The sequence below is a fragment of the Castor canadensis genome, chromosome 8, assembly GCF_047511655.1.
Source record: "Castor canadensis chromosome 8, mCasCan1.hap1v2, whole genome shotgun sequence".
In the NCBI taxonomy this organism is placed as follows: Eukaryota; Metazoa; Chordata; class Mammalia; order Rodentia; family Castoridae; genus Castor; species Castor canadensis.
In genome coordinates, this window is record NC_133393.1 from 109,862,532 (window position 1) to 109,889,492 (window position 26,961).

General features: G+C 36.4%; 1 protein-coding gene across 5 annotated transcripts in view; it reads left to right on the forward strand.

Moving 5' to 3' along the window:
• Positions 1–347: 347 nt before the first annotated feature.
• Rab3ip (RAB3A interacting protein) overlaps positions 348–26,961 on the forward strand; it is a 52,815-nt gene continuing 26,201 nt past the window's right edge. The window contains exons 1-5 of one of the 5 annotated variants that reach the window (XM_074083889.1): positions 348–515; positions 14,343–14,399; positions 16,489–16,764; positions 17,486–17,744; positions 22,774–22,869. In XM_074083889.1, the coding sequence (XP_073939990.1) occupies positions 16,514–16,764; positions 17,486–17,744; positions 22,774–22,869 (606 nt within the window). In that variant the 5' untranslated portion in view covers positions 348–515; positions 14,343–14,399; positions 16,489–16,513. Of the gene's footprint in view, positions 516–830; positions 1,283–14,342; positions 14,400–16,488; positions 16,765–17,485; positions 17,745–22,773; positions 22,870–26,961 lie in introns of those variants that run through there. The other 4 variants (XM_074083890.1, XM_074083888.1, XM_074083887.1 and 1 more) reach the window with 4 other exon arrangements.

Below are 26,961 nucleotides of genomic sequence, written 5' to 3' on the forward strand. Positions count from 1 at the left end.
GTTATCTATGGGTGTCAAGTCTTAGGTCGGTCTAACAGTCCTCAACTCACAATGAAAGTGGCTTTTTCCACTCCTGGCGAATCCAACAGCTGGAAATCAACCCCAGGCGGCCTCCGGGGCCCGGGAAACCTCGCTGGGGGCAGCCCGCGGTCGTTCCCAGGGAAACCGCGCGCGGAGGCACCTGGGTCCCTCAGAGGAACCTGTGACCGGCGCTCCCCAGCGCCAGGGAGCGCGGAAACGCGTCGGCCCCGCCCCCACCGCTCCCGCCTACTCAGGCCCCGCCCCCAGGCCCACCTTCCCTCCCCTGGGATGGCCGCTCCCGGCTCCCAGCCCGGCTCCCGGCGCAGGCGCAGTCCCGCTCTCCCTCGGCGGCACCCCGCGCAGTGCGCCCGCCGCGGCGGAGTGTAGCGGCACCCGTCCGCTGTCCCCCTCCGCCTCTCGGTGCTTCAGAACGAGCTCTCCGCGGCTCTGCGAGTGCCCCCGAGCGCGGACAGCAGCCGCGGTGGGTTAGTCAGGTGAGTGTGGCCGCAGGAGGGCGAGGCCCGCGGCGTGGAGCACCGCCCCCTTCGGCGCCGCGCTCTCGCCCGCCCGCCCGCCAGCCTCCACCAGCCGGCCAGGAGAGGCGGCCACGGCCGGTGCAGGTGCCGGCGCGGCGGGAGGCGCGGCGGGGCGCGGACACCCGGCCCTGCGAGCGCCTTCGTGCCTGGGCTCGCGGGCTCTGGAGCCTCAGCGGCGGGGCTGAGGGCTCGGCCCCCGGGGGGCGGCTTGGGCGTCCCTGGGCCGCGGGTGGGCGTCGGGCGGCGGCTCCTGCGCCGCGTTACTCATTAACTACGAAGTCCTGAGCGCCCGGGACGGGGAGACTTGAAGCTCGTTACTTGCCGGGTGGGGAGCGCGGCCCGGAGTCGGGGTCGCCGAGGGGGGAAACTGAGCTCCCTAAGTAGCTGACGCCCGTGCAGCGCGGGACGCCGAGCGCAGCGGCAGCCGTGTCTGCCCCGGCCGTAGGGGTCACGGCGGGGGTTTCGGTGAAACCCGGTGAGAGCGCGGGCGCCCGGAGCCACGGCCCGTTCCGCCTGACTTGCGTTTGGGGGAGTTGAGTGAGGGGAGCTGCACCGGCGTCGTCTTAATGACACTACTGTCCCCCGGCGTGGACAGTTCCCCCCGCCGCCCGCTCCAAAGCAGCTTAATAATGCCGGAGAAGTGGTGGTGCTCGGCGGCCGGGATCCGCCGCACGTGAAGAGTTGCCGGTTGTCAGGGAGTAAAAGGCATCTGCGATGGCTAAAGGGTAAGGCCTTGGGCAGTGAGAGCGCAGAGTTGATCCTGATCCCGGGAGGCAGTTCAGATTCGAGGAAATGTGTCCCGTTCCCAGGCCACGCGTTTTGTACCCTCCTCTGTTGTCCCGGGTTCCTTCCTTCCAGTGTCTCGCAAGAGCCCTGTGATCTTTTGCTGTGGAATGATTGCATAATTGGAAGAGAGGCCGATAAGAGGATTAAAACAAACTGTTCGCTTGTAAATCTATGGAAAGACCAGTTTCTGTTCATTATCCTTATTTCGTTCTCGAATATATATATATATTTTTAAAAATGGTGACTGACACGTGAAGAAAAAAAGAAACAGAATAGGTTTGTAGACCAACATAGTAAATATTTGATACTGTTAAATGTTTCACTTGTTTTATGGGGCCTGGTTCTGTTAACATTTGTTATTTATTTACTAGTAATGTGCATTTTGATAAGACTTCTCATGTTTGGATACACATTGTATTGCGAATATGGTTTATGTGAGCTGATTCTAAAGCCTTAACGCTTAAACGATTTGAGTGTAATAATGTATTTCTTACTATTAGAAGAAAAGTCTTTACATTTTCTTTTTTTTTTTTAAGTATAACAGTGTTTTGTATTAATGCATGTTTTGTGAACCACTGTGTTTCGCAAATATACTAACTACTCTGTGATGTTTAATGCATCTATCCTTCCACTTTCTGTTTGGTGTTCACCTGCTTTGTGGAGTTTCTAATTAGTGAAGTAATGTAGTTATACATATGCTTCTTTAATATTCTTTAGCTATGATTTCTCTAAACTCACAATCTTCCCTCAACATACACGTAGATGCTCTACAAATAATTTTTTAAATTGAAAAGTTCTTAGAAATATTCACTCCTTTTTATTTTTTAATGTGGCAGAACAAAAACTTGTCAGCACCATTAGTTTTGTATATTATAGTGGTTAGTATACATTTTTCTTCTCTCATGAGCAGGTCTCACTGAAGAAATTAGTAAACTGGTCTAATGACAACTTATGGTGTCATTTACTAAGCCTACTGCCTCCAGTACATCATTTATCCTCTCTGAGTTTATTTTCTCCACCTGTAAATAGAAACAGTATGAGGTAGAAGCATTAGGAAATTGGCAGTACTGGCTGTTTTTCATACATTTCAACCTAATGTAAAGTTCGTAATTGTGGGATGAGGATTAATGAGATTAATTCATGAGATTTTCTGTGTGGGATTTGAGGGACCAAAGACAGAGCAAACATTAGCTTAATAGTATGACAGACACTCTACCTGTTTTAAGGTACCTTGATTCTTTAGTCCTCAGGACATTTCTGGGATCTAGGTGGTTCATCAAATTTTACAAATTAGGAAACTGAAGTGCAGAGAGTCAGAATAACTTGTCTGTAGTTACTTAGTTGTCACTGATAGCTGGATAATGGCAAAGCCAGGATTAAAAAATATGTGACTGCCCAAAGTGCAACTCTTAACACTCAGGTTCCTTATGTTACTGGTCTGCACCTTCTGAAAAGGTATAGCTGTGAAGCACACAGATGAAAGGTATCATCATTTGTATTTCTCATTAAAAAATATTCAAGGTTTCTGATGATGGTGATACCTGGCTTCTCATGTGCCAAGTCCTGCTCTGAGCACTTTACCAACTTGCTTACTCTTGAGCTAGGAGATAGGTCATTTATACCCTTATTTTATAATTGAGAAAATTGAGACACTGACAGGTTGTATTGCTTGCCCAGGGTCACATGCTAATTAAATGACAGGCCTAGATTAGAAGTCAGGCAGCTGTCTTCAGTACCAGTGCACTTAACCACTGCACCCCCATCACTTCTTCACGTCAGTTGCAATACTGAATAATTGTTTGCTCTTAATCACTATACTCTGCTGTTTCACATGTAGGTTATAGTGTTGAAAGATTGCTCTTAATTACTATACTTCCACTTCACGTGTAGGTTGTAATGCTGAAGAATTGTTTTTAATTTAGCTTTTATGAGATACTTAATATGAATGTACTATGTAATTCTGTCACCAAAGGTTTTTTAAAAGTCAAATGTTCATTGAGCATCTACTCTGCAAGTCAGTGGGGGTAAAGGAAAGTATTCATAAAGAATCTGGAAGATAGAAACATACCATTTACATAACATATACATTCCTCAAAAGTAAAGGGGATATATATGTATACACATATTTGGATGTGTAAATTTTATTGAGTGCCAAGACAAAGAGCTAAAACAGTTGGGTAGTGGGGCAGAAGGAAGTATGAGTAGTTAGTAGAGATATTTGTGCTGAGGTAATGAGGGGAAGTTTTGAGGTCTTCTGAAAGAGTATACTTTTTCAAACTGAACTTTTGTCTAGTGCAATTTCGATTAAAATGCAGATCAACAAAGGACAATAAATTTCATACTATACTCTTGATATCCTAAAAATAAAATATCAGAGTTTTTGAAAACACTTCCCGAGCTAGTTTCTCATTTTCTATACTATTATCCTTAACTGTGCCAGGTATTCCCCCACCCCCTTTTATGTTTGTATAATATTGAGTACATGCTTCTGTTTTGATGTTAATTAGGTTTGATATTTGCACTGTATCTGTAACTGTCTCTAGGGTGTTAGGAACATTTTTGATGAGGTGGTCTTTAGTCTATGAGTTCATGGCAAGCAGGCTATGTCATCTTACTCCATTTTGTAGCTCTAGCATTGGTCTGGATACCCAGTACAAACTGTACTGTGTTTAGTGATGGATGATCACTTGAAATTGAGCTAGCAGTAGAAATTGAAATGAGTGTTCAGAGTGAAAATGGAGGGGACTAAGGAAAGGAGTGATAATTACAACAAGTAGCATTAACTGGCTGTATCTATTTTTCCTTTATGCTTTTCCTTCAACTTATAGCTAAATGAGATAGTTTCAAGCTTAAATTTTATAGTCTTGATTAGAAAAGTGAAAACAAAATCTCGATTTATTTTAGAATATTGGCAATACACAAATAGTTGTAGCCGCAAATCAAGATTACTTAGAGGAAAAAATGAAAATTATCAAAATAGTTCATGCATGAGGGATTTGTGTTTAGTTAACACAGGATTGTAAATATAAGCATAGTGGTGGTGGTTGTGTATACATACGCTTATTAGTATATGAATTGACAGCCTAGTAGTAAATTCTATTCAAGAATGTAATAATGCTCTAGAAGCATAAAGGAGCATACAGGTGATAGCTTAGAACTAATTTAAAAAATTAAATACTATTAACTTACTATGTCCATGTAAGAGTAATAGTACTATGGATTTGTTTTGGGGCATCTGATTGGCAGATTGGGAGAAAATATAAAAGGAAAACCAAAGTAAGTTTGAAAAACAGTATCCCTGTTGAAAGAAGTGTTTTTCAGCTGCATACCTCAGAAAGATTAGTTTTTTCCCCTTCTCACATAATAAGGACCCCTTCTGATTTGTAGGACGAAACTCACAGTATGTCCTTGCTATTTTCCCTTATAATTTATTCTTAGATTTTTATAAACATCACTCATTTGTATTATGCTTTATAATCTACAAAACATTTTTACTTTAATAGTTAAGCCTTTTGGTTTTCTTAATTGCAGTCAGGAGACACCACTATCATAGGTGTCAAGTCTGAGGGTCAGAGAGATGGGCTTGCCCAAGTTCACACAGTTAGTTAATGGTGGGATTTGAATTGGAAGGTTTTTTGAAGCTATGTGATGAAACACTAAGGCTTCCTCAGACTTTAAAAATGCATTTTCTCCAGTCTTGATACTCTGTCAAGGTACTTACTGCTTTGTCTCAATCTTTTTCAACGAAGGAGGCTTAGAATAACTGTCTCCATTTTACACTGCTTTCCTATGCCCTCCCTAAAGATTCTTACTGATTTACTTAACCAGTGCATATTTCAGTGCCTATTAAATGATTAGGTGACATATATTCAAAATAAGGCTTCCATTATTAAGAAAAAGAAATTTAGAGAACTATTTTTTTTTATATTTCTGTTCCAAAGAATTGTAATTAAGTATAATATATAATATTAGTAGCCAGCAAGCTCAGAGCATTTTCCGAAAACCCTAAGTATAAAATTCAACAACTGACAGCTCTAAATGTACCATGTTTATATTCCACCTGGACACAATACTAAGTGCTGCAGAATTAGTGAAAAGTAATCTGTGGCCTATTTTAATAAAAATGGAAAGATTAATTTTTCCCATGTAAGTTACCAATTAAATTCATACTTTAAACAGAGACTGCTTCTTAAAATGTAAATGTAAAAATTTAAAGATTATAGCTAAAATTTTGTTTGGAAAGCCAATTTAAAAATTTATAGCTAATGAAAAATGATTTTATATAACACATCTTTTCATTTTTTCCTCATTTATTTATATAGTATTTGAATAAAACCCATTTTTTTTGGGACAGCATTGTAATTATGGAGAATTTCAAATAAAATAAGCAAACACAGTAGTATGATGAACCTCAGAGTTCCCACTACATAGCCAGTGACTATCAGCAATAGTGGTCTTCCCCATCTACTTGTCTCTTACTGTGTTATTTGAAGCCAATTGTAGGCATTATATAATTTCATCTTTAAATATTTTGGTATGTTTTTCTAAAAGATAAGGGAAATTAAATGCATTACTACCATAAATTAAAAAAAATCACTAATACCTTGGGATCAAATATCCATTCCTTTTTCATTTTTAAAAATTTCTAATTCACACAATAATTATACACATTTGTGGTATGCAGTGTGATATTTCAGTACAGGTAAAGAATGTTTAAAGCTGGGTGCCAGCGGCTCATGCCTGTAGCCCTAGCTACTCAAGAAGATCGCAGTTCGAAGCCAGCCCAAGCACATAGTTCACAAGACCCTATCACAAAAATATCCAACACAAAAAAGGGGCTGGCAGAGTGGCTCACTTGGTAAGAGTGCCTGCCTAGCAAATGTGAGGCCCTGAGTTCAAACTCCAGTACCAACAGACAAACATTGTTTAATGATCAGCATATCCATCACCTCAGACATTTATTTCTTTGTGTTAGGAATATTCTGATGCTACTAATTATTTTGAAATTAATAATTTCAAAATGGTTGACTTAATTGTTGTCAACCATGGTTACCTTACTCTGCTATAGAATGTTAGAAGTTATTCCTCCTATCCAACTGTGTCCCTGTATCCGCTAGTTGTCTTCTCTCCATCCCTTTCCATGCCTGCCACCTCCTTACCAGCCTCTACTAGCCACTATTCTACTCACAGCTTCTGTGAGGTCAATGTTTTAAACTTCCATGTATACATGTGAACATGCAAGCTTTGTCTTTCTGTGCCTGACTTATTTCACTTATGATAATCTCCAGTTCCATCCATATTACCACAAATGACAGGATTCTATTCTTTTTTTTTAATGGCTGAATTTTTAAAAGTACACAGAAATAAGTTTAGTTAGCAAAATGAAGTGTCTGTCTGTTTTGATTTATATGTTTTTTTCTCCAAAGTCCTATAAGGAGTTCAATAAGAAGTTTAAATCTTAACAAAGCAACAAAATGGAAGAAATGATAGCAAAAATAATACACAGAAAAAGAATAGGACACAAAGTGATAGCAGATGTTCATTTCAGTAGCAGTGTATTCTGGAAATTTCAGTTTTCTCTTTCTGAAAGTAAGAAGGGTTCATAGATAAGTATTTTTCTGTTTGGGTTGTCACTTATAGTTGGTATGAGTGAGACTTGCTTTAATGAGTCTTCGTCTTGGTCTAACCTTTATCTGTGCATCCACCCCCTCCGTTAATTTTAAGTGTATCTTAAGTGGGTGATTGAATTTGGTGTTGGAGTCAGACATACAAGGGCTTGAATCCTAGCTCTTATTTATTAGCTGTTTACTTTTGACTAAATTAATCTCTATGAACCTCAGTTTTTGTGTCTGTAAAATAGGTATAATAATGATTTCAGAGGGAGGCTGTGAGGTTTAAGTAGGTGTGTGTGTGCATGCATGTGCATAGAAATAAGTGAAATTTTTGTTGCGAATGTTCCCGGCATTAGAATATACCTCAGCATTAGATCAAACCGTCATAATCTTGGTGAGAGTTGCATAGCCTCTTGCATTACCTGTTAGCAGATAGATGTCTTTATTGCCTTGGGAGACAGTTTTCTATTTATTGCATCACAGTACATCTGTACTTTCTAAGATGAAGATCTGACCATCTCCTTAGGATGAACTCCAAGCAACAGCTTCATGTTAAATGAGACTTTCAATGATCTGTCACTTAGCTACCTCTCTATTCCTGATTTTCTGTCACTCTTTCCTTTGTGAGTTTCCTTAGTGTCACTTATTTCCTAAATGTCCTTTCCTGTTTCCTTGCCTTGCCAATCTACTAGATTCCTATTTAGCGTTGAAGTTTAATGTATATTTTGCTTCTTAAACCATTCTCTTTCCTTCCGACCCTTCAGAGTAACCAGTGGCTCAAAGTAGGCTGTGTGCTATCTCTTCAGTACATATGTATTTGTATTCTTAGAACTTAGTACCAGGGTATTTTCCTAGTGCCCTGAGCAGTTGAAGCTGGCAATCAACCTTTCATTATAGCAAGAATAAGTATAATTTATCATATATATTATAACATCAGTATTGAAGCCATAAGTGTTGTTGAAGGGTTTTAAGGAAGTGAACTAATTGATGGACTATGTTTACATAGTCCATCATACGCCATTCAAGTAGAGATCTAAGTTTTAATGTTGGGAGCTCTTTCTTCTATAATCCATGCTAAATTAGAAAGTCATTTGGAAGTTAAGAAAGCATCTGGATCTTCCTCCTACGACCTAACCCCATCTCAAAACAGTCTGTGAATAACTTGAAAAAGGAAAATAATATAATCCTTAAGCCTTTTCCTTTAACCTGTCTTTGAATATTTAATTTCTGTTTTTGTGACAATAAAGGTAAATCATTTGATACATACAGTGTAATATATGGGTGTTTGCTTTGTTGAGGAAAAACACTCAGAACAATAAGCTTTTAATTTTTAATACTATATTTAAGCCTCTCAGATTTTAATACTATATTTAAATTGATGGTATTTGTGCTAAAACAATGTGATAAGAATATTTAGCAAATATCTGTCAGAAAATGCTTAGAGATCATTTTAAGAGTAACTAATTTTAATTATAATAACCAATTTTAATTGATAGGTGCCAGATACAGCACCTTTTATGGGTATTGTCTAATTTAATTCACATGACAATCTTATGAGACAGGTATAGTTATATCCATTTTTTCAGATGAGTAATTAAGACTTAGATTTGGAGGATCACATCAGAACTGGTCAAAGTAGGATTTCAGCTTGATTTTAGAGTATAGTCTTTTTGGTGAGGAAGCATATGCTGGTTAATCCTCTCATTGGGAAGTCAAACCCTGGCCTTACTCTTAACAGATGGGAACACTTACTACTTTATCCAACAGGATTATTGGGTCCAATTCCGTCACAAAATAGATTAAGATGTTTGGGCACGGAGAAGTTAAAAGACATGTCCAAGTTTGTAGGGATAATTTAGATCATGTTTATAGTGAGAACTTTAGCTTGCTTTTTCAGGTACTATGTTTCTACTCTGCTGTAATGTCAGATACCTGTGGTGTGGGAAATGATTTATTTTCCAAAGTGTACTGCTTTGAGGATTTTTAGTAAATACATTTTATTTTCAGTTATATTAAATTGATTTAGAAAAAGATGAAAATCACAGTTTAACTTTTTTCTAGAACTAAATTCTGTTTCCCACTTGTCTCAGGGTAGGTTAAATAAGGGAATATGCTTTTTTGTGGGAAATGGATTTTACTTGTTAGTTTCTTACATATCAAGTTCCTAGGTTTCATTTAAATTATGTGTGTGCATTTTATTCATGTCATCAGATACTTTTTTTTTTGACACATTCTCTGTCTCATAGCCCAGGCTGACCTCAAACTCTCAGTCCTCTGTCTCAGCCTGCGTAGTGCTAGGATCATAGGTATTCGCCGCCACACCTGACATCTCAGATACTTAATGGAAAATACTTTACCAAAAATTCATCTTAATTACTTGAACTATCCTAGGGATGAATTTTTTTTTTTCAGGTCAAAAATTTAATTAGAAAAAAATCATTTTTGTAAGAAGTTTTTAGGATTTTTCTTTTTTTCTACATAAAAGTAGAACACATTTTTTATTATATATTTTTAAAGATTTCCTTTTCATAGAATACATTGTCTCATTAACAGTTCCCACAGTGGGAAAATATTTTATTATAGTTTTATATTTGTGGACAGATTATTTTAGGACAAGTAAAACATATTTGAGGTGAAGTCTGTTTGCATGCTGTAAAGTTTTGATAAATCTACAAGAGAGGCAGACCTCTTCCCTAAATAGAACTTCACTAAATTCACAAACTCTGCTAGCTTTTCTTCCTAGATTTAGAATCTGTAATGTGAGATATCAGCACCTCTGAATTTGAAGTTTCCCTAGGACATGGAACCAACTAAACAGAGGGATGTTTCCCAAAATTAAAAACTCCAATTTTCTTTAAAGTCTTTACTCATGAATTAGCAGTCTTTCCTTTTATTCGTTATTCCCAGAACAAATACGGAATTATTACCGTGTAGTGATAGCAATAAAGCTAAGATTAATAAATTAAAAGGCAAAAAAAACCAAACTTGTATGTAATATTTAGTTATACAGTGAGTCTTGTGAGCTAGGAAACAACACATTAGCTCACCAGAATGTGGTGCTCCATTTCACAATTTCTTGGATAGAATTCCTTTCAAACCTTTCTTCAACAATTAAATTCTCAAAATAACCATGTGATCAAGAGGCCTGCCTGGGCAGCTTTCTGCAGTGCATACCCGTGAACATAGTCAGTAACAGGTGAATGTTCCATGCACCACATCATCCTTGGACAGGTTGGTCCTGGAAAAATGCTGAGACATAAGCAGGTCTGACCACTGGTGCTCGGAGGAACAGAACTTGGTCTCCTTGGGGGCCGCAAAGGACACTCATCCTTAACTGAACCAGCATCCTGCTTAAGAGGAATCAAGGTCATCCCAGGTATTCTAGGCGTCATTTAATGAGTTGATACACGTGAATTTCTTAGTGCCACCATCTGACACATCATTGACTTTCGGTAAAGATTTGCTGCTGTTCCTGCTGTAAGAATACTGACTTCCAAAGAAAAAATAACATGAATGCCTATTAAGAGTCTGAGGCAAATTGCTTTAATCAGTTTTTCCTTACAATTGGAAGTTAGCATTATTACTTTGAGTTGAGTAGTAAGGCCAGTGAAGTTGTATTAGTAATTCACCTGTAAATTTAATGTGTTCCTTGACAAGTTTATGATTTAGGATAATCTGCAGTGGAAATTAGTTCTTCTTCTTTTTTTGTTGTTGTGTAGGAAGGAGGGGGTACATTGTGACATTTACAAAAGTTCACAAAATATATCATAGTTGAATTCATCCAGCCCATCATTCTCCTTTATCCCCACCCCCTTCCTGGAATAGTTTCAACAGATCTCATTTTTCCATTTTTATACATGAGTACCATTTTTATACATGGGTAATATAGCCACCATATTCACCCTCTTCCACTCTTTCCGTACCAACCCCCGGACAGTACCTATTTTACTTTCTGTTTCCCATTTCCATGTCTATATGTATTATAACCTGGTGGAGTGGCTGAAGCCATAAGAGCACATATAAGTGTGAGGCCCTGAGTTCAAACCCCAGTGCTACCAAACTTAAAAAAAAAAGTTCTTTTTCAATCACTCATTGCTTACTGCAAAGAGTACTACTACTTAAAGATAACAACTTACTTTGCTCAGGTAAGAATTTTCAGTATGAGATTCTTCTCTAAAACATTTTTATTAGCATATATAGTTGTACAGAAAGATTTCATTGTGATATTTCCATATATGCTTATAATGTACCTTGATTAGATTCACCCCCACCATCATTCTCCCAGATCTCATTTTCCCTTCTTAAAATAATTTCCACAGGTTTCATTGGTCTATAAGTATATAAAGTACTTCATCATATTCACCCTTCTTCACCTTCCCCATTCACCTCCCTCCCACTAGTACCTTCTCCTAAATAAGACCAGTTTTACATTCCTGTCCTTCATTTTTAAAGTGTATATTCATTGTTCGGGGGTTTTGCAGTGGTTTTTCATACATGTATAGCATGTGAAGATTTTCTCTCATTCTGTAGGCTGACTTTTCCTTTGCTGTGCAGAAGCTTTTTAGTTTGAAGCAGTCTCATTTGTCAGTCCTTTCTCTTACTTGTTTAGTTATCTGAATTCTATTCTGGAAGTTGTTGCCTACCTATATATTCCAGTGTTTTCCCTACTCTTTCCTTCAGTAGTTTCAGAGTTACAGATCTTACGTTAAAAAGAAGAGCCACTTTGATGGACTTTGAATTGATATTAGTACAGGGTGAGAGGGATCGACTTTCAGTCTTCTACATTTGAATATCCAGTTTTCCTAGCACATTTATGGAAGAGGCATCTTTTCTCCAATGCATGTTTTGGGCTCCTTTATTGAAAATCAAATGACTATAGCTATGTAACATGACTATAGCTGCGTAACTATAAAGCCAGGAGCTTATAGCTCTTAACTCTTTTTTGGCAGTACTGGAGTTTGAACTCAGTGCCGTGCGGTCTTATTGGTTGAGCCACTCCGCCAGCCCTTACATCTCTTTTTAAATGTATAAATTCTGTATACCTCTCCCTGCTTTTTACTTTATTTTATTAATTTTTTGGGGGTAGTTCTGGAGTTTGAACTTAGGGCTTTGCACTTGCTAGGCAGGTGCCCTACCACTTGAGCCATGCCTCCAGTTCTTTTTTCTTTGATTATTTTTGAGATAGGGGCTCACTTTTTGCCCAGGCTGTCCTGGACCCTGATCCTCCCATTTTATGCTTCTCATTGTAGCTGGAATGATAGGCAAACACCACCTGGCCCAGCTTTTTTCTGTTTGTAAGGAGCTGTGTGAACTTTTTTGCCTGGACTGGGCTGGAACCTCCATCCTCCTGATCTCAGCCTCTGAGTAGTTGGGGTGATCAGTATGCGCCACTGTGCCCAGCTATTGGGGGTGGAGGGAGGAGTATCTCCTGCATATTTTGCCTGGGATGGCTTTGACCACCAGCCTCTCGAGCTAGGTTTACAGTTGTGAGCCACTAGCTTCTGGTTTGTTTTTATTTATTTTTTTGTAACATTTTGTTTATTGACAAAACCAGGTGGTTTGTCCATGAGAATTTACCAAAGTCAAGGCTTTTCTGTTTTAATCCTATGGTATCATATTTAATATATTCCTTTCTCTTCTGTATTTACTGTAAATTGGTAACGATGTAGAGGCTTGATTAGTTTGGGCTCCTTTTATTTTTTTAGGGAGGGTAATGGTATGGGATGGTGTTCATTTTTTATTTACCACATATCACTTGTCTGATTATTTCCCTTTTTGAGATAAGATGTGTTCAGTGAGTTTAAATACTATCATTTTGATCCTTTAACTATGAAGTTCCTGAAGCAGCTATTTTTGGGGTGTGTATGTTTTGTCTTTTGTGGTTACTAAGGTTTGAACTCAGGGTCTTGGGCTTGGTTAGGCAAGTGCTCTACTACTTAAGCCATGCCTCTAGCCCTTTTAGCTTTTACTTATTTTTCAGAGAGGATCTCGTGCTTCTTGTCTGGGTCATTCCAGTGCTGCGATCCTCTACTTACATCTCCTGTGTAGCTGGAATTACAGGTATACTGCCATGCCTGGCTTGTTGTTTGAGATAGGGTTTCACTTTTTTTTGCCTGGGCTGGTCTCAAAACTGCAGTTCTCTTGCAGTGCCTCCCAAGTAGCTGGGATTATAGGTGTGAACCACTCTGTTAAAGTTTTAATAAGTATCAATGATTATTGCCTTGATCCATTATTTCATTAGGATTTCAAAGTAATATTTATTAAGTAGAGTTTTTTTTAAAATTTTTGGGAGGATCCTTTTGTCATGAACTATTTAGCTCCATGACATGCAGGAAACTAAGGATAAGTACTTCATTCTTTCCTTTTATTTTCCAGTTTTCAAAATAATTGATTTCATAGTAGTGATCGAAGGGTACCAGTGAAGTTTTATATTAGTTTATTTTTAGTATTGTTGTGAGTCCATGGATTTAAAAAAATTAAATTTCATCTCTTTGCAGATATTATCCTTTTTGATGTTCAGATTGTCCCATCTGTGGCAAGTGGGAGTTCCTTTGATACTGCTCCAGTAGTTTTTGTGAGGTTTTTTGCTTCCTGGTATAACAAGATGTTTTAAGGTCCTTTTGTATGTTACTGCCCCAGGCTAAGAGCAGCCATTTCTTGAAGGAGCTGTTGTTAATCAGTGTTGCTATGCTTGGATAAAGTTAGGGATTTTTAAAGTAGTATTTTTTTAATATTATGTTTTCTAGTCTTTTAAATTCAAATTTAGGGCTCTAAGATTTTAACTTCCTTGATTTTGTATTTGTATTTTTTTGCATATGCTAAAAAATCTAGGCTCCAAATGACATTAACATAACTTAAATGTTTCAACTTGTATGTATAATGGTATTTTCTAATTTCTTTTCGTCTTTGGAATACATCCAATTCGAATTTACATTTATATTACTGTGTTTTAAAATGATTTGAAATAATTATTTTGTATGTGGTTAAGCTACCATCCCAATATAGTTAGATTTATTTATTTTTAGAGATTCTTTTAAAAAATTTAATTTTGTTTTATCATACGGTCATAAGCTCAAATCCAAATCAGCAAATTAAGGTACAGTGAGAAAAATCTAGATTTCATGCTTTTTTCCTCTGCCTATTCTTTTCCTACTTCTACAGATAACTGTTTTTAGTTTTTACCTTGCCCCTCCACTTCTAAAATATATGTGCATTCAAACACATATATTTCATATACCTATAAATAAACCTGTACTTTTATTCTCCTTAGGTTAAAAGGTAGCTTACTATGTACAGGTGTTTATCCTGTTTTTTATTTACCAGTATGTCCTGAAGGTCACTTCATAGCAGTTTGTGGATTTTTTCATTTCTTTTTGCTCCTTTATAGTGCTTCATTATGAGGATGTACCCTAGCCTTCTGCTACTACAAATGCTGCTGCTAACGGTATGCATGTATCTTTTCTTTTTCACTTAGCCAACTTTTTTAGTGATAAAGCCTTACCTTAGGAGTGGCACACTGGGCTATATACCAATGAACACACCATTTTGTTAGAAGTTGCCACAGTTTCTTCCAGAGGATTTGTATCACTTTGCAGTTCCAGAAATGAAAATGCTTTTATACTATGTAATTCAGTGAGCCTTCAAGGGCAGAAGAGGTGAATTAAAAGTATATGGGGTAGAAGAAAGGAAGTCCCATAGTTACTGATAAAATGTCAGTTTAATGAAAACTTACTGCAAAGGTTTTCTACCTTAAAATGAATTGATTAGTGAACTATATTCAAGTGAAAATGAAACACATACTTTGAATATAGATATTTTCTTGATGTGTGTATGTGTGTGAATTACATAAAAGTGAAAATTTTATCCTTTGAATGAAAAAAACTTGAGTATTAAATGCTTTAAATTCCTTGCTAATCTGAGCTTTCATTTGACCTACTGAGAATTTTGCATGAAAAAAAAAAAAGGGTTAGTTAGCTATGCTTTGAGGACTAAATTTACTATTTGCTATTGCTTGGTTGGGAATTTGGCATTTGTAGATTTGTAGTTTTGGTTGTCTATGTACATCCTAGAAAGATTATGGTATATAATTGTGAGAGAATACATGAACATGGAATCTACAGTCTTCTATCACAACTTTAGTGCAACCTTTTTGTCTCTACTTCACATTTTTAACACTTTTTATTGATGATGTGAGAGTCAAATTTTTCAGTGTATCAAGTGAATACTTTGCATTTTGTAGAAGAAATTATATGCTATAATGGTGCTTGTGTCTGGGGACTTTGAAGTTCTAGGAAGAATCATTCATTTTATCAAAGCAGTATTCTGTTGTAGGAAGGAAAAAAATTGGAAGGAGAGGTTGAACTCTGATGGAAAAAGACCTTTCAGGCTAGTAAGTTTGAACTTTATTCTGCTGACAGTGGGAAATTAATAAAGGGTTTATAAGAAATTTAGCTTTAGATTCTTTCAGTGAAAAACTTCAGTGGATACTTGTTAGTGTTCATGTAAACGTTGCAGTGTTATCAAGTATTACGTAAAATTACTTTTTGCTAATGGAGAAACTGAGACATACTTGTAATTGTTAATATCTGTGATAACAGATGTATATTGAGGCCATATTATGTGCCAGGTACATAGTACTCTACTAAATGCTTTAAGGGATGTCTCTTTTAATCCTCATGGCAACAGGACACAGGAGGAGATAGTGTTACCTCATTCTCTTCCCATCAGAGGAGAAATGTAAGGCTTAGGGAAATTAAGCATGTTATTCAGACTTGTAGAGGACCGTGGACCTATAGAGGACTCTGTTGGAACAATCAGCAATATTTGGGTCCTCTTCACTAAATGGTAATTTTGATCAATTGTTAACATCTAGATTTTGATGATGACATTGTGATAGAATATCCATATACTTAGGATATGGTTTATACACACACACACACACACACACACGTATGAACACACATTTGAGATATTAAGGGTTAATAGGCATCATGATGGAAACATTTTCAGATGGCTCAAACATGTTAACAGTTTGCTCTTGTGGGTGAATGGGATACAGGAGCTCTGAAATTCCTATATAACTTGTATATAATTTCATAATAAAAAGCATTGACTCTTCCAAGTCACATGGCCAGTCTGAGGCAAAACAGAGAGTGTAACACTGAACTCAAGTCTCTCGGTGTGTGTGTATCTTTACTGCCTTTTTTATTTTATCTAACCAAGGTCACAGATGATAGCAAAGTTAAAAATACAAGGAGATTTTTATGTATTCCTCATATTTACTTATTAATTATACTTTTAACAATATTAGCTATTATTTTCAAGTTTCTTCGAAATCAGGTAATTTGCCTTTTGTGCAGTAATTTTACTCCGAGGTCACTTAGATTAAATGTTAAATGACTGTAGGTTTTTCTTCTTTGCTATCTTTTTTGTAAGGTTATACTTTATTATGAATTATTAAACACATTTGCAGTTTTTACATTTTAATTGTTTCAAATGTATTTAGTAATTATATTCTTTTGCTTTTGGCATAGGTTATCTTATGATGAGGCCTTTGCTATGGCTAATGACCCCTTGGAAGGCTTCCATGAAGTAAACCTTGCTTCACCTACTTCTCCAGACCTCCTTGGTGTATGTGAATCAGAAACTCAAGAGCAGACTACCTCACCAAGTGTCATCTACCGGCCACATCCTTCAGCTTTATGCTCTGCGCCTGTCCAGGCTAATGCACTGGATGTCTCCGATCTTCCTACCCAACCTGTGTATTCATCCCCCAGACGTTTAAACTGTGCAGAAATATCTAGCATCGGGTAGGAGATCAGTAGCACATTTATTTTGGATTGTTGTTTTGAAAAAAATAGTTTCAAAAATTGGTTACCTTGAGTTTTACTATTTTGGGAAATCTGAATAATATAAGCTTGCCCATGTAGAGCAATACATTTTAATGTTCTGGAGCAGGGATTAACAAACTTTATGTAAGGGGCCAGACAGTAAATATTTTAGGCTTTGCAAGCCACACAGTCTCTGTCTCAACTTCTCAGTTTTGTCTTTTAGAGCGTGAAAGCAGACATGGACAGCATGTAAATGAATGAGCATGGCTGTATCCCAATAAAATTTATATATGGACAAAAAATTTTGAATTTCACATGAATTTTTATATGCCACAACTATTATTTGGATTTCTTTTCCACCATTTGAAAATGTAAAAATCATTCTTGGCTTATGGGACTTTCGAAAACAGGTGGCAGGCTTGATTAAGCCATCAGGCAGTAGTTTGCCAGCCCATGTTCTCAAGTAATAGTATCCTGTAGAATTAGGTGACAATGAAAATGTTCTGTTTCTCTGCTAAGATGAATGATGGCTATTAGCCACGTGCCCACTGAGCACTTGAAATGAAACTTGTATTGAGGGCTTGCTGTTAACTAAATAGGAAGGCTACCAAATGGATAGTATAGTTTTGGAGCTATGATTTTTGCCATTTCTTTTGAGCATATACTGATGTTTTCTGAGAATTGTTTCTCTCCATTACAGCATTCATGTTACAGACCCAGCATCTTCTATTAGCTCTGGAGTCGCAACTGGTCTAACTAAATTAACTACGAGAAAGGACACCTGCAATGCAGAGAGACAGTTTTTACAGGGTGCCACTGTCACAGAGACTTGTGCTGGCAGTGATGATATTTTTGGGTTGAGTACAGATAGTCTGTCCCGTTTACGAAGCCCATCTGTTCTGGAAGTTAGAGAAAAGGGCTACGAAAGATTAAAAGAAGAACTTGCAAAAGCTCAGAGGGTAAGAAAAAAAAAATTATCCTTCCACATATTATACTAGAAATTGCCACTTTTCCATGGGGTGGGGCAAGACATAAAAGATATCATTACAGTTCTACACTTATCCTTTACATTTGTTCAACTTCATTTCCTCTTGAGCAGCAGAAAGGAATCTATGACATTGGTTGAGTAATAAAGAAGACCTGTCTTAGAGAATTCACTGGAAAAATGAGATTCTGAAAGCTCTTGTACTCCCTGAATTGACTGCTCTCTGTCTTGCATTATCTGTAATGCAAATTTAGTGGTTATATTCTACATGCACATTTTTCCCTCCTTATATGTGTTTGATTTGGTAGTCATTTACTTAAAGTCATTGTTTGATTCTTTTTATTTTGAGGAATTGTTTAGTGACATTACTTTCATTACTCTACTGGGCATGAATATTTTCTGTAAATTACCTTTCAGGATTTTCTTTTCTTGGTAAGTTATTCTGTTTCCCACTTGGTTTTTAAAATTTCTATTTTCAAATTTGTGGCTGTTGTTATATTTCAGAGGAGAATATATAGCATTAAAAATGGGAAAAGTTTCTAGTGAACATTTTAAGCTTTTACTTTAAGAACTTAAAAAAAAAGACCAAAATAAAACCAGAGAAGGAAATATAATAACGATAAGAGCAGAGCTCAGTGACACTTACAAGAGGAAAAATAGAGAATATGAATAAAACACAATTCTGGTTCTTTAAAAGATCAATAAAATGACAAACCTCTGGCAAGACTGACAAAGAATAAAATACAAGATACAGATTTTTGATTGCAGAAGTGAAATGGGATATCACTGATGACATCAAAAGCACAATATGGGAATGATATCAAAAACTGTACATGCATAAATTTGACAACTGTGGTAAAATACCAATTTACATTTTGAGAATTGAGATGATAGGGCAAGCGTTAGATAGGTATAATTTCTTGCATACTATGATATTTCATAGGCATGTATTTCATCCTCTTCCTACCAGATTTGACTTTCTCAACACCATAACTTCTTTTTTTTAAAATCCCCAGTCCCTAGCCTAATATCGGAAAATAACCTGGCATATGTAACTGCCTCGATGCATGGCTAATGGTTAAATAGCCATGCATATATGGTAACATTTTTTGTTAAAATATATTGTATCAGGAAGAAAAATTAATAGCCTTTTAAACTTTTCCCAAAAGGAAGGATATGGTGGTATCATTTTGCTTTTACCATTTGGCTTTATTGTCTTCATACACAGTGTTTTAGTGAAATCACAGACTATGTAGAGGTAAGCTATTAAGCACATATATCTTATCTTTGAAAACACTTTGTGTTACTTATTGACCCTAATTGATTGCTAATCTCTTTGCTTAATTGGGAAATTCTTTTTTTTTTTTTTTTTTTTTTTGCCAATCTAAAATCAGATTTATTTCTCTTTGGAAGAAGTTAGAGACTCATATTCAGAAACATACAATCATCTGGGCTGGTTCTGATACCCTGTGTCTCCCCTCAGCACGGTGGGTGGAGACTGCTCCCCTGCCTTACTATCGCCACCCACTCACTCTTGGTTCCTCAGTGTCCATCTCTGCTCCCTATCTAGGTTCCAGTCATTCCCGTATTACTTCTTTTTTTTTTTTTCCATTTTTCTTTTATTATTCATATGTGCATGCAAAGCTTGGTTCATTTCTCCCCCCTGCCCCCACCCCCTCCCTTACCACCCACTCCGCCCCCTCCCTCTCCCCCCCCCTCAATACCCAGCAGAAACTATTTTGCCCTTATTTCTAATTTTGTTGTAGAGAGAGTATAAGCAATAATAGGAAGGAACAAGGGTTTTTGCTGGTTGAGATAAGGATAGCTATACAGGGCATTGACTCACATTGATTTCCTGTGCGTGGGTGTTACCTTCTAGGTTAATTCTTTTTGATCTAACCTTTTCTCTAGTACCTGTTCCCCTTTTCCTATTGGCCTCAGTTGCTTTAAGGTATCTGCTTTAGTTTCTCTGCGTTAAGGGCAACAAATGCTAGCTAGTTTTTTAGGTGTTTTACCTATCCTCACCCCCCCTTGTGTGCTCTCGCTTTTATCATGTGCTCATAGTCCAATCCCCTTGTTGTGTTTGCCCTTGATCTAATGTCCACATATGAGGGAGAACATACGATTTTTGGTTTTTTGAGCCAGGCTAACCTCACTCAGAATGATGTTCTCCAATTCCATCCATTTACCAGCGAATGATAACATTTCGTTCTTCTTCATGGCTGCATAAAATTCCATTGTGCATAGATACCACATTTTCTTAATCCATTCGTCAGTGGTGGGGCATCTTGGCTGTTTCCATAACTTGGCTATTGTGAATAATGCCGCAATAAACATGGATGTGCAGGTGCCTCTGGAGTAACAGTCTTTTGGGTATATCCCCAAGAGTGGTATTGCTGGATCAAATGGTAGATCGATGTCCAGCTTTTTAAGTAGCCTCCAAATTTTTTTCCAGAGTGGTTATACTAGTCTACATTCCCACCAACAGTGTAAGAGGGTTCCTTTTTCCCCGCATCCTCGCCAACCTGTTGTTGGTGGTGTTGCTGATGATGGCTATTCTAACAGGGGTGAGGTGGAATCTTAGTGTGGTTTTAATTTGCATTTCCTTTATTGCTAGAGATGGTGAGCATTTTTTCATGTGTTTTCTGGCCATTTGAATTTCTTCTTTTGAGAAAGTTCTGTTTAGTTCACGTGCCCATTTCTTTATTGGTTCATTAGTTTTGGGAGAATTTAGTTTTTTAAGTTCCCTGTATATTCTGGTTATCAGTCCTTTGTCTGATGTATAGTTGGCAAATATTTTCTCCCACTCTGTGGGTGTTCTCTTCAGTTTAGAGACCATTTCTTTTGATGAACAGAAGCTTTTTAGTTTTATGAGGTCCCATTTATCTAAGCTATCTCTTAGTTGCTGTGCTGCTGGAGTTTCATTGAGAAAGTTCTTACCTATACCTACTAGCTCCAGAGTATTTCCTACTCTTTCTTGTATCAACTTAAGAGTTTGGGGTCTGATATTAAGATCCTTGATCCATTTTGAGTTAATCTTGGTATAGGGTGATATACATGGATCTAGTTTCAGTTTTTTGCAGACTGCTAACCAGTTGGGAAATTCTTTTGAAATCTTGTTTTGCTGTACTTAGAGGTAGTGTTGAGATAATTTTATTAAGAATACAAAATAGTTTTAATATTTACTGAGGTCTGAAGGCTTGAAGAGGACTCTTGAATATGAAAATATGTTCTGAATTATGGCAACCTTTGAATCAAAAGTATATCAACAGTCATTCTCTTTATTCTGTTTATTTTCAGCTGCCATTTTTTATCCTTTAACTTCTTTGTGTCTTCCTATTTATTCATTTCTGTTTTTTTGGTGGGACTGGGGTTTGAACTCAGGGCTTCACGCTTGCAAATCAGGTGCTATACCACTTGTGCCACACCTTCAGTCTGTTGCTGTGGTTATTTTGGAGATGATGTCTCTTGAACTATTTGTCCAGGCTGGCCTCAAACTATGATCTTCTCAAACCCATCCTCCCAAGTAGCTAGGATTACAGGTGTGAGCTACCATACCTGGCAGTCTGTCTTACTATTTAATGTGGGAATCTTGTAGTTTGGTCTTTCTTTTTATCCTTTCTAATAATCTCTGCATTTAATTGGTATATTTAGGCCATTTACATTTAATATGATATTGATGTGATTTGATTATATCTACCAAAAAGTTTTACATTCCTCACTTATCTCTTGTCTTCTCATGGATTCCTATTACATGTACATTAGACTGTCTATAATTATCCCACAGTTCACTGGGTTCTGTTCACTTATTTTTAAATCTTTTTCCCTCCATGCACTGTTGTGGATAGTTTCTATTGCTGTGTCTCTAATGTCACTACTTTCTTTCTGAAGTATTTAATCTGTTAATCCCATGTAGTATATGCTAAAATCTGGACATTGTAGTTTTCAGTTCCAAAAGTTTGATTTGGATCTTTTTTATGTTTTTCTTTCTTTAACATGATTAGTCTTACTTCAAGTTTCTTGAATCTATAGAATACAGTTTTAAACTTTTCTAACCTGTTCTCTCTTCATATAATAACCTAGGGCTCACCTTATTTGTGTCCAGTTTCTAGAGTATCACTCTTTGTTGCCAAATGTACAGTGGGTTGAAAATTATTGCTTCATATGTTTTTCCCAGTTTTTTTAGTTTAGTCAGATGTGTGGCAAATCTGAACCTTGTTACCCTGTCTTGATTGAAAGTGAAAGTTGTATTTCTTTATTTATATTATTTGATTGTCTGCCCTACTCCAGGTAATGCCCAGACAAAAACATATACTTCCACACACATGCTTCATTTATTTTTGAGCTTCATGAGGACATGGATTGCATGTGTTTTTGTTTATGTTTTATCTGAAGCATGTAATAGATTCTCAATATATTTTGTTGATTAAGTGAGTTATATATGTGTGTATGCAGTTACATTGGTGTATCAATAGTCACACATGCACAATATATTAGTTTAGGTGATGCAAACTGCTTATAAACCACCACAACATTTTGTTGAAGGTGTAGACATTAGGTTCTTCTAATGTCCTAGTAGGTGTATTTGGTTTTAGGAATTCTTTTTTGGAGGATTAAAAAACTGATACCTCCACAGTTGCACCATGACTGACTCCTTATTTTATTAGTATAATTGTGACTTAATATGTGAAGAGGTTAATTTAGGGCTACTTCAATACATAGTTGCATATTATAATGTCTTTTTGTTCTCTATTTTAATGTCTTAAAGGAATTTTAATCATCTATTTGTGACCTGCAAAGAAGTCATATATAAATGTGGGATGTATTTTTTGTCATTAACACTGTTCTTGATTTTAAATGCTAATATCCATGTAGCAAGTGCTAAATAAACATTTTTAATGTGACCATGTAGGAGATGGTAATATATTAGTAAAAATTATACAGTCTACCAAATATAACTTTAAACTACAGAGATCTAAATAAATATGAGTAATTTCTCATAGGAGCTGAAGTTAAAAGATGAAGAATGTGAGAGACTTTCAAAAGTGCGAGATCAACTTGGACAAGAATTGGAAGAACTCACAGCTAGTCTATTTGAGGTTAGTCTTATTTAATCTTGACCAACAGCAACCTTTTGATTTTTATATATTGATAGAATTGGGTTTTTTTGAAAGAATCTCGCAAGGGATATAGTTGGCTTCATGTATATTTATAAGTCATCTGAGCAAAAAATAAAAATCTTAAAAAATGTAGTCTATAATTTAAAGTGATATGAAGAGAGAAAAACAAAATAAAACCCTACCTATAACAGTACCAGGTAGTTTAAAAATGAGAAGATCACAAGGTTTAGGACATCCTTTTATATAATAGGATTACAGGTGTGAGCCACTGACATCTGGCTGCAGGCTACTTTAGAATAACTTTTTATGATTCCATGACAAAGATGGTAAATCCTTGGGGTAGTCATTCTATATGCGGTGATTTGAGGAATATTTAGAAGACACACTTCTTTATCTCCAGCCTGCCACCAATACCAAAATTTCTACTCAACTAGAGAATTGATTCTCAATAGGAGTGCCACTGGCCTGGGGAAACAAAGAAAGCAGGTGTGTGAGAGAGAGAGAGAGAGAGAGGTTATTACAAAGAGAGAGGTTATTATAAAGAATTGACTTGTGATTATGGAGGCTGATTAAGTCCCAGCAGCTGCAAGGGTAAGTTGGCAAGCTGGAGATCCAGGATAGCCAATGGTGTAGTTCCAGTCTTGAGTTTAAATGCCTGAGAACAAGGAAGAGCCATATTTCAATTAGAATCTGAAGTAAAAATACTTTTTTTACTTAGGGGAAGGTGATTAGCCTTAACTGTTTGGGTGAGGCCCACCTGCATTATAGAGGACAATATACTTTATGAAGTCTACCTATTTAAATGTTAATCTCATCTAAAAATACCTCAGAGAAATACCCAGGATAATTTGAGCACCCTGTGATCCAATTAAATTGGTAAAATTAACCTTGCACTGGGCTCTGTCCCGAAAACGTTACTAACACTCCTTGATTATTTTGACAACTTATGGTACCTCCAGGGTATGGGAAGGAATGGTACTTCCATGGTAAAGCACCTTTGCCATAAAGTGTGTCCTTTGGATTAAGAGCTTGAGTTTTTAGAGGTTTCTTATCAAAACTGCTATGTGTTACTGGAATGGCTAATGCCATTATCACTTAGCAGTATTTTCTCTCCCATTGCCCCAGAGATTTGTTGTAATTAAAAAAAACCAAAACTTTAGTGGAAAAATTCTACCTTTTGATATTTTTATTTATGTAACATCTGTTTTCAGTTTTCAAGATACGTGTATTTTCCTACATAGTTGTAATTCTATGTTTTTTGTGCCTGATTTTTTTTAGGATAACATTTTTCAGTCACTAATTGTAACGTTGGTCAGAATCTATCATGTATGTGTTCAACAATTTTTGTTTTAACAAGTAACATTGCAATGGATATCTTCAGGGCTTTCTGAGGCCGCTCTCTGTCTTGTATTTTAATACATTAAAACTAATGTATTTATGTCTTTAGCTACCTAGTCTTCAGAATTGACAGGAAAATAAATTTAAGGATGGAAAGAATGGCAAGTTAAGGCTGTAGAATAGAAGCTATGTGAATTGTTATGTTTTATATATAGATGGATATACAGAAACATACGACATTTTCTTCCAATTTGGCTAAAAGAAAATTTTGTAATGATACATGGATACAAGGTAAAAAGCAAACATATTAAGTTATTTATGTTAATTTTGATTTTCTGCATGCTTGCATTTCATTTTAGTCTTGTTTATTTAGCACCACCCATCTGCATGTGTATATATTCTGTTAGGTGAAGTAGGAGAATAAGGAAAGAAACTTTTTTTCCATAGCAGGATGTAAAGGACCAGAAATGCAGTCCATGCAATTAGTGAAAAGTATATCTAAAAAATAGTTTGGGAGTCTCTAACCTATCCCTAATCTAACAGTGAGTAATAAAACTTTGACACTGAATACTCTCTGGGAAAGCAAGTGTATTGATTAAAGATGATTTCAGTATTGAAGAAAGTTGCATTCAAGCCAATGATTTTTGAATTGTGAGAAAAAATACTAAGTTTTTTGTGGTCTTAATTGTGCCTTCATAATCTCAGTGTATCATTATCTTATGAAAAGATTATTTGCTTGCATTTATGTGTGCATAATTTTTTAAGAATTAGAAATTATTCTGAATAAATTCAATTTGTACACTTTTGGTATATGCACTGGTTCTGGGCATAAACAATACCCTGTTTTAAAAACTAAAGCAAATAGAGCTGGGCACATGGCTCCAGTGGTAGAGGATTTGCCTGGTAAGTGCAAGACCCTGAGTTTAAGCTCCAGTTCTGCAAAATGAATGAATAAAAATAAAAGCAAAGATCAAAGAAGAGAAATGGCAAAAGTGTCCTTAGAAATAAAAAGGGTCATAAAGGACTTCTATGAACAATTTATGCCAATAAATTGAATAACCTATAAGAAATAATGTATAAACTCCTAGAAACATGCAATCTATCAAAAATAAACCAAGAAGATACAGAAATTCTGAACAGACCAATGACAAGTAAAGGAGTCAGTAATCAAAAACTAGCCAATAAAGAAAAGCTTAGGACAAGCTAAATTCACAGGTGAATTCTACCAAACATTCAAAGAGAATAACAATCCTTCTCAATGCTTATAAATATAAAAGAGACAATACTTTGAAATTCATTTTATGAGGCAAGTATCCCCCTGATACCAAAGTCAACAAAGATACCATGAGAAAAAAAGGAAAAAAAAAAAAAAAACACCAAAACTATAGGTCAATATTCCTGCTGAACACAGGTGTAAAAATCATCAATAAAATACTAGCAAATTGAATTTTACAGCACATGACAAGGATTATATATCATGACCAAGTAGGATTTATCCCTTGGATATAAGGGTGAAACATCAGTCGGTGTGATATACTACATTAATAGAAGATAAAAACCACATAATTACCTCAATAGACACAGGAGAAGTTTTACAAAATTCAACATCCATTTGTGATAAAAAAAATTCATAATAAAGTAGGTATTGAAGGAATGTAATTCTGTACAATAAGGGTCATATATGAACAACCCATACTTCACGTCATAATCAATGGTGAAAAACTTAAGTTTTTCTTTTAAGATCTGGTACAAGCCAAAAATGCCCACTTTTCACCAATTCTACTTAATGTAGTACTGGAAGTCCTATCCAGAACAATTAGGCGATAAAAAGAAAGAAATAAAATGTTATGTTTGCAGATGACATGATCATATGCATTGAAAATCAAAGGGATTCAACAACTACAAAAAAGTTGGAACTAGTAAATGAATTTAGTAAAATTGCAAGATAACAGAAATCAGTAGCATTTCTATATATAATGAACTATTTGAAAAGGAAATTAGGAAAATCTCATTTATAAAAAGTTAAAAATTCAAGTGCTTAGGAATAAGTGTAAACAATGAGGTGAAAGAGTTGTGCACTGAAAATTATAATTAAAGGGAATTAAAGAAGACACAGACACACAAAAAGACATTCCATATTCATGGATTGGAAGAATTAATACTGTTAAATTTCAATACAACCCAGTATCAATAGATTCCCATCAAAATCCAAATGACATTCCCTAAGAAATAGCAAAAATGTTAACATTCATGTGGGACTGTAAAATTGCTGAATAGCCAAACAGTCTTGAGCAAACAAAATAGAGTTGCATATATCACATTTTGTGGCTTCAAAATACATAACAAAGCTGTAATAATCAAAACAGCATAACACTGATAAAAAGATGTATATACTGATTGATCAGAATAGAGAACCCTGGAATAAGTCTGTGCATTTATGATGAACAGATTCTCCCAAGGATGCTAGTAAACACCTAATGGAGAAAGGATAGTCTCTTCAATAAGTGGTGCTAGGAAAGTTGGCTGTCTACATACAGATGAATGGAATTGACCCTGTCTCATACCATAAACAAACAATAACTCAAAATTTGTTTAAAGGTGCACATGTAAGTCTTGAAACCATAAGACTACTAGCGGAAATGGAAAAAAGTTTTTGACACTGGTCTGAACAGATTTCTTTTGGATATGACCAAAGCACAGACAACAAAAGCAAAAATAGATGTAGAATTGCAT